The sequence below is a fragment of the Ovis aries genome, chromosome 2 (genome assembly GCF_016772045.2).
Source record: "Ovis aries strain OAR_USU_Benz2616 breed Rambouillet chromosome 2, ARS-UI_Ramb_v3.0, whole genome shotgun sequence".
Lineage (NCBI taxonomy): Eukaryota > Metazoa > Chordata > Mammalia > Artiodactyla > Bovidae > Ovis > Ovis aries.
In genome coordinates, this window is record NC_056055.1 from 143366593 (window position 1) to 143375780 (window position 9188).

The window sequence follows — 9188 nt, forward strand, 5'->3', positions numbered from 1 at the left end:
ATTGGAAACAGCATAAAGTTCTTCAATATATGGTGACTTTGACAGAACATTATACAACTATAGGGAATTGTTCTGTTGTCATTTATATGGAAATACCTCCATAACATATGACGAAATAACTAACACAGATGACAAAAAAACCCTTCTATTATCATGCTTACATTTGTATATGTTTGTGTGCTTGCATAGAAAATGGAGTGATCCTAAACAAAATACTAACAGCAGTTAATGGTTGGTTGGTATTTCAGGTGATTTATATTTTCTTTTTAGCATTTTATTATGTGACTTTAATTTTTCTACCCTTACAAATTAAAAAACTGTGCATAAAAAAAAGATAAGGTTCATAAACCTACTAAAGGAGAAAAAATGTCACAATGGTTAAGTCTAGTCATTTTACTGTGGGATTCCTCAATCCTTGGATTGTTATATTGTCTTCAATATAGAATGAAAATCCTGAAATCACAAGAGATAAAATGGTACATAAAACTATTTAGAGTCATGATTTTCTGTAGCATAGATATTTAAATATTTACCGTTTATTCCTTCACTCTTCACCAGGTATGTTTCTGGCAGATTTGATAGAAAGGTATTTTGTGTCCCCTACCCTATTCCGAGTGATCCGTCTTGCCAGGATTGGCCGAATCCTGCGTCTGATCAAAGGGGCCAAGGGGATCCGCACACTGCTCTTTGCTTTGATGATGTCCCTTCCTGCGCTGTTTAACATCGGCCTCCTGCTCTTCCTGGTCATGTTCATCTATGCCATCTTTGGAATGTCCAACTTCGCCTATGTTAAAAAGGAAGCTGGAATTAATGACATGTTCAACTTTGAGACCTTTGGCAACAGCATGATCTGCCTGTTCCAGATTACCACCTCTGCTGGCTGGGATGGATTGCTAGCGCCTATCCTCAACAGTGCACCACCGGACTGTGACCCCAAAAAAGTTCACCCTGGAAGCTCAGTTGAAGGAGACTGTGGGAACCCATCTGTCGGGATATTCTATTTCGTCAGTTACATCATCATATCATTTCTGGTCGTAGTGAACATGTACATCGCTGTCATCCTGGAGAACTTCAGTGTTGCTACTGAGGAAAGTACTGAGCCCCTGAGTGAGGACGATTTTGAGATGTTCTATGAGGTTTGGGAGAAGTTTGATCCAGATGCGACTCAATTTATAGAATATAGCAAACTCTCTGACTTTGCAGCTGCACTGGATCCTCCTCTTCTCATAGCAAAACCAAACAAAGTCCAGCTCATTGCCATGGACCTGCCCATGGTCAGTGGGGACAGGATCCACTGCCTTGACATCTTATTTGCTTTTACAAAGCGTGTTTTGGGGGAAGGTGGAGAGATGGACTCTCTTCGTTCACAGATGGAAGAAAGGTTCATGTCTGCAAATCCTTCTAAAGTGTCTTATGAGCCCATCACAACTACACTAAAAAGAAAGCAAGAGGATGTGTCTGCTACAGTTATTCAGCGTGCTTACAGACGTTACCGCTTACGGCAACATGTCAAAAATATATCAAGTATATACATCAAAGATGGTGACAGAGATGATGATTTGCCCAATAAAGAACATATGGTTTTTGATAATGTTAATGAGAACTCAAGTCCAGAAAAAACAGATGCAACTCCATCCACTGTCTCTCCACCTTCATATGATAGTGTAACAAAACCAGACAGAGAGAAATATGAAAAAGACAAAACAGAAAAGGAAGACAAAGGGAAAGATGGCAAGGAAGGCAAAAAATAGAGCTCCATTTTTGATATATTGTTTACAGCCTGTGAAGGTGATATATTTGTGTTAATAAGACTCTTTTGAGGAGGTCTATGCCAAATCTCTTTTTATCAATTTATTCTCAAAGTCAGTGCATTTGCTAGCTCTGATTCTCCGACATAGGTGGGCAGCATTAGCAGATGGCTATTTTTGCATTGGTAAATATATCTCTAAGAATTGTTAAGAGAAAGTGTACAGGGATTATTGATTACAGCAAACAAAGGTGATTTAATTTTATTTACTTTTAATTAATCAGAAAGCCATGTAGAAAATATTCACATCTGCCTTGTCATCTTTTCACAGGATTGTAAACATTCATGTTTCCCATGCATGCAGGCATGCGTGCGCACGCACACACACCAATACCCAACATTTGGATATCTACAAAAGTATTTGCCTTGACTTTTCAATGAAGTGCTCTGGTAGAAGGCACCAGTAATGAATGTTCAGTTAAAACACCTTGTTATCTTGTTATTAGGGGGCAAGACTCTTTTATCATGTACAGAGTTCATTCTATATTTTGAGGTGCTTAAATTTATCCATGTTACATGAAAACCAATTTATATGTGCCCACCAAATGCCATGGGATGTGTAAGCTGGTCAGTTCTACCAATGCTTTTTGTTTATCATGATGCATATACCAATTAGGATAAGAGTTACCTTTAGAATATTGTGCTTCATGGACTGCCTTTTTCTATATCTTTGTTTGTTCATTCGGTAGTCATGAAACATGAAAAATTATTTTAAGTACATATCACATTCCTTGAAAGAAACAAATGAAGATAATTGAGAAAAGCAGCAACTAAAGAAAGCTTTATCCATTTTTATTTATATACCATAATGCCAGACTGTGCTGCTCCAAAAATACCAACAATGACCCAACTCTTATCATTTTTATCACAGTTTTCTGCTTTCTCATGCAGTATTGTTGAATCATTCTTCAGCACTGAGCGAAGCTGATACTGTCTTCAGCGCAGTGCTTCCAGATATGCAGAAAGATATTTGATATCATGGTACATGTTTGAGCAGATAATGACTTGGGCACAGTATTTAGTATATCACCTGCATAATATCCTGAATGTGAATGGCAAGCTTTCAAGTCGTACTACATGGCAGGCTTTCAACACAAACTTGTGTGTAGTAAGAATGAAATAGCATTCAACCAAGATTCTTGCCAACTTGCTTTCCTAATTGGTTCTAGTAATCCACTTGAACCTTTGTTCTTTCATCTACAAAATGAGGAGGATGTCACTTTCTCCTTAAAATTCTATGACTATGAGATATATTACGTATCCATCAATAATGTACCCTGAGCTTAAAGTTTACCAAGCACACATTCATTTTGCTTTAGCTGTTGTTCTTCTATCAAGGATTATATATCTAGTTTAGAAAAAAAAACCTTGTTAATACTGGCTTGAGAAGGAATAGCCATAATGCATTTTTTATGAGCTTATTCCAGGAACATGAGATCATTCTTCTATCGAGTTATTCATGCACAAGCAAAAACTGAGTTACAAAAGTGGAAAGTAATTTTATTTAGAAGATTTTGTGGGAGGTTTCAAAACAAATATATACAACAATATTTCATTCATTTGCTTTCCTCAATGAAAAAAGAACATAAACTGTATTTCTATATTAAGTGTTTGTTGTTGTTCTTTTGGCTAGTTAAAAATAAAGGATATTTAAGCATACCCATAGAGATGAAGAAATATGGATAGAGGATGAAAGGCAAAGGGCAAAAAAAAAACCAAAACACAGAAATGAGAAAGACAAAGTAAGCGACATCTCCACAGAACTTCCTGCCTAGAGTGTTTCTAAATTATGACGTGTTTTACAGCATTTGTGAAGGAGATCATCACATCTAGACATTTATCCTAAAGCATGAATGAAATTAAACCTAGGGCCAAAGATTCTTTACACCTAAGTCCAATCATTCATCTTACAATATTTGGGCCTCTTTTTATTTACAATATAAGATACCATGCAGTGTTTTCCTAGACTATATAGAGCATTGTATCACCTCCCTGCTAAGTCTGTTGAAAATAGGTTTTGACCAATTTAGAGAACCATGCAAAATATATTACCTTTGTAAGATTTTTTAATACAAAAAATTAAGAAATTAATATTACCTTAAATGTGAATGCAGTTTATCCTCATCATTTTAAATCCATATAACTGTACTTTGCATATTTATAAAATATAGTGGGAAAAGATGTGGAAAGGTTTATGTGTGATTTACTATTCATGTTTTTACATTGCCTGATTTTTATGTAAAAATAATATTAGCAACTTGTTCCTCAGCATAATTTATTCTAAGCATTTCAAAAAAAGAATTACAAAGTTGCACTTCCATTTCATGCTGAGCTATAATTTTTTAATGTAACATGGTTAAGTTTTTATATATATATGTTTTCCCAGGAATGTCTAATTGTAACTTTTTATCAATTAATAACAATATTTTGGAACCAAGTGCTCATTTAATATATTACAAGCTTGAAGGGAAATTAGACTTCTCTTTTCATACAGATTACTGTTTAGTACTAATAATAAGATACCATTCTCAGCACTGTCATGCTAATATTTAAGTCGCAGTATCATTGAACACATGTAATCTAGTGATATAAAATGACAGTTACACTGTACAATTTAAATTGGAGTAAAGTGGCAGGGAACAGATTTGAACACAAATCCATTCATCCAATGGAGATAAACATGGGAGAATCTCATTTTACCTTTTTGACTGTTACGTAGTTTGCAAAAGATGTAAGTAACTTGTTGGCTGTTTCTAAATGCTAACTGATGAAAACTTCAGCCCTAAATGTTCAGCATGATTTTATAGAATTTTGATAGCTTTATTCAAAAGTTAAGAGGAAATGCATATGTAAATAAAGCAGTTCTAAATAGCATTTTCAGAGGAATGTTAATGGGAGTGATGAGAGTGGGCCAGCTAAATTAGAATGGCCAAGTAACTGGCTTGGATTTAGGACCTATGTTTAGAGGCCACCAATTTCTTTTAATAATTGTGGTTTGTTATGTTATGTTCTTGAGGAAAATAATTGAGTTGCTTTGTAAAGATAAATGAATAGCCATGAATATAATAATGCTGTTTACATAGAACTCTTTATAAATTTCATACATATATGAATGCTCAAAATGTTTGAGTTTGTCATAAATTATATTGTAGTTATACTTGAGACCTGCACATTGTAATAGAATCTAAAAATAAAAGTCATCAAAAAATAAAATCATGTTTGCATGTATTTTCTGTTTTTGTGAGAATAACCTCTAACATTATACCATAATCCTGGCAAAAGGAGCTGCAGAGTACATGGTTAAAATATCTTTCAAGGGAGGGAAAGGTTGCATACTCATTAGAGTGGAGGGGACCTTTGCTGCAACAGGATTTGATGCACATGGGATGAAAAACATGAATAATTGAGAGCTGTAAACAAGCAATAGGGGAAACATGCTATACTTGATTCTCTATTATTCTGAAAGTTGTGTAATTGGATACCCATATTGACAATCTGTCCCAGAAGAAAAAGCCAATTTTGAGAGATTTAGGAAGCTTATATCACGTGCTTTAGCTTGACCCTCAAATTTATTTTTCTTAAGCAATTGAAATGCAAAAAGCCATGGATGAAACTATAGTTAGTAAGTATATAGAAAAGATTCAGAGCTTATTAACAATTTTGTAAACCTAGTAGCATTGAGGAAAAATTATTCCTCTTCCCGATGTAATATTTGCTAGCATGTGCTAGTTTTGATTGTATTTTGTGCAAGACAATATGACTTCTATTTCATTAATTTCCACTCAGTGACTAGCAACACCTTGGTATATCTCTATGGGCCTATAAGAATAAGAAAAGCAAAAACAAACCATATTGCTAAGTGAAAGAAACCATTCTGAAAAAGCTATGTATTGTACAAACTAGCAGGTGGCACCAATGGGAATATTTCAACCTAGGCAGAACATACTGAGATTTCCTAACCTTAGAGAAATTTAAATAGAATTGATTTTAACTGCATAAACCCCAGGGAAAATTCAAAAGAGAACTACTGAAGAAAATTGCTATAATTTATTGAAGGGAAAGAATGCAACTCAAAGTCTGAGAAAGACTGTTAATAAATTGAGACTACAGAAAAGTGACATTTTCCAACCTTCTGGAAAAGCCACCCAAACCCCACCTACTTTTGGTCTTTCTGCAGAGCTTTAGAACTGCCAACACCTCACTTTCGTGAAAGACAAACATGATGATGACATCTGAATGACTAAATATCAGAGTGTAATATTATATTGATTTATCATTCATTATAAATCATGTATCTATTTGTTAAATTATATTTTACTATTTCTTCTATAACCTATGTTATAGACTATTTTCTTTCATGATACTTTGAAAGACAGTATCTGGATGCTCCACTCTCAAAAGCTTCATAATTCTGGGTCATAACTTAAAAATAGTGACTTGAGGTTGTGCAGATTCTTTCACTGCACGTGTGCCAGTCCCTGTTTCTCTAGCTTCGTTCAAGTCATAGGGCTTTGTTTTCCTATAGAAGCACTGACCTCCTTAGACCAAGCTCATCATGTCCCTTGTAATCTTGGCATGAGAGTTAAGGGAAGTCTTAACTTTATTTCAATGAAAATGATTAAATTATGCTTGCTCACATTCACTTCTTGCCTGCAGTTATTCTTCAGATTTCTCATGTAGGCTGTGGTTTAGTATCATGAAGCTAAAGTAGATCATTTCTTTTCTTCTCCCTGGCTTCCTCCCAGATCCCTTTCTGCCTATAACCTGGCTCTTAGGTAGTACTCTGGCTCTGGTTTGTAGCAGGCAGATCCATTTACCTCTCAAATAAATGGACAATATGTGATTCCTCAGAGAGAAACATCTTTTCCTCTACTTGCAAGTATCAGAACCAAATTAGGTGACTCCAAACGAGTGGTTATATAAAAGAAAATAGGCAGGAAAATGAAGCATGAAGGAATTTGTTTCCCACCTGTTTCCTCTATTATTCTTTTAACAGAGTTGATTTTATTAAATTCATTAACTAGAACTGCTATATCAAGACAGGCTGAGTTGTTTAGGGAGATTACAAGAAACTTCTGTCTTTACTAATTTCTTCAAGTGAGTCAAAAGATATTTAGAAATTTGATAGTTGTAGGTTTCACAGGATGTGAAAGAAAACAAATGTTTCCTGTGGAATTTTGATACCTAATTCTTATTCATAGCATTTTACTATAAAATTAATACTTAATTTCCAGGATTGAGAAGAACATCCAGGAAAATGAATCATTCTGGCAGCTTAAAATGACTGAAAATGCCGTTGGCATTTTTCTCTATCAGCATTTCCTCCTGTTCAGTTATCTCCTCCAAGAGTAAGAGAACTCTTGTTTACCCCCATATCTGTCATCTTCAGAGCTAAAACTAACAAAACAAACCTCTCCCTCTTTACAAGATAATTGAAAGCACTTAAAGAAATCTAAGCTCTCCTTTTCAGAGTCTGATACCATCTTATGCCTTTAAGATTTGCCAAAAAATACAAATATCCACCCATATATGCACAACAGCAGCATATCACATAGTATCATGAGTATAAATCTCTGTCACTAGCAATGTGACTATAAGCTTAAACAATGTACTCTATTCTTTGAGCCTGTTTCTTCATCTATAAGAGACCAGCACTCATTAAATCCAAAATACATAAATATGTGGTAGGATTTTTAAAGGCAAAACACTTTATTATGTATTTTCTGAAGTACTGCTCACTCAGGATTCAGTAGTAAATTCTATCAAATAATATTCAGCATCTGCTGTATCTCAGAAGAATCAGTTAATGATGGTTGTTCAGTGCTAACCATGGGAACACGAGGAAGATGAGTTAAATCTAGTAAGGGTAGACTAGGGTCAAATATTGAAAAGTGAATAAGAGTTAGTTTTGAGTGTGTTGAATTTGAGTTACTATGGGTCAAAGTAAAAAACGTACTGAAGGCAACTGAACATGTAAAGGCCTGTAGTTCGATGAAAACACCAGAAAATATCTATTTAAGACAGAAGAAGTCACTAAGAAAAGGATATAGGGAGGAAAAAAACATGTAAGATGTATAAAAAATAAACTTCAAAATGTCAAACAGAAATACTACCTTATTAATGCATTGAAATATCACTATTTTTATTTTTTAATTTTTGTTTTGTTATTCATCAGACAAATGAAAATTAAAACAGCCATGAGATATTATTAGACTATCACCAAAATGACCACATATAAAAGACAGACAATAACAAGTCTTGTTAAAAATTTGAAGCAGGTAAATCATTTAAAGCAAAATTTAGAAAAAAAAATAAAGGAGAAAAAAGAGTGGGTATATGTATATGTATAACTGATTTGCTTTGCTGTACAGCAGAAGCTAACACAACACTGTAAATCAACTGTATCCCAATAAATTTTTATAAATGTGAAGCAAAAGAAATTCTCGTATGTTGCCGCTGCTGCTGCTGCTAAGTCACTTCAGTCGTGTCCGACTCTGTGCAACCCCATAGACGGCAGCCCACCAGGCTCCCCCGTCCCTGGGATTCTCCAGTCAAGAACACTGGAGTGGGGTGCCATTTCCTTCTCCATCATACACTGCTGGTAAACATATAAATTTGAACAATTACTTTAAAATATGTTTGTCAATATCTGTTTAAACATATATATATTCTATTACTGGAAATTTTATGATACACAAAAATGAGTGTTTATAATCATCAAAAGACATTTTTATGAAAATTCAGAAATGCAGATTCAGTATTTCTATTGGAAAGGATACTGTGGTAGAGTAATATACGCTGCAGGAAAGGACAGCTAGCTGACACATGCAGTATCATAGAGAATCTCACCAACAAAATAAAGAGCTAAAGAAGCTAGACAAAAGATTATACATTGTATAAATTAATTTATAAAGTTTAATAACAGGCAAAACTCATTTCTGATAATAGAAGTCAAAAGAGTAATGACATTTTGGAGGCTTACTGACGGGCATTAGGGAGACTTGCAGAATACAGAATATGTTTTATATCTTAATCTGCATGGCATTTACATGAGAGCATAAATATGTATATTAGAACTGTATGATTTTTCACTTACTGTATATTTATTATACCTCAATAAAGTAATAATCAACAATAACAAAGTACTCTGAGTTAGAGATCAGCCATCAAACCTCCAAGGCAGCTCAGCTGCAGTGTTTTCTCCTGTGTCCTGCTGCTTCTTTTCTTTTGGTTCTTAGAAATTTCTTGCAAGCTACGTCTTGCATTCAAAAATATACTTATTAAATTCTACTCAACACACATCTTATATCAGGATTTTTTCAGGATATCTGCGCATCTCATTGTTGAGCATTAAATGGACTTGGGCTTCCATAATAGCTCA

The 9188-nt window shown here is 34.4% G+C and overlaps 1 protein-coding gene across 1 annotated transcript in view; it reads left to right on the plus strand.

The window, feature by feature from the left end:
• The window catches only part of SCN9A (sodium voltage-gated channel alpha subunit 9), a 166489-nt gene extending 161469 nt beyond the window's left edge, over positions 1 to 5020 (plus strand). The window contains exon 27 of the mRNA XM_027964893.3: positions 559 to 5020. Within this exon, the coding sequence (XP_027820694.2) occupies positions 559 to 1751 (1193 nt within the window). The 3' untranslated portion in view covers positions 1752 to 5020. The remainder of the gene's footprint in view (positions 1 to 558) is intronic.
• The last annotated feature ends 4168 nt before the right edge of the window (positions 5021 to 9188 follow it).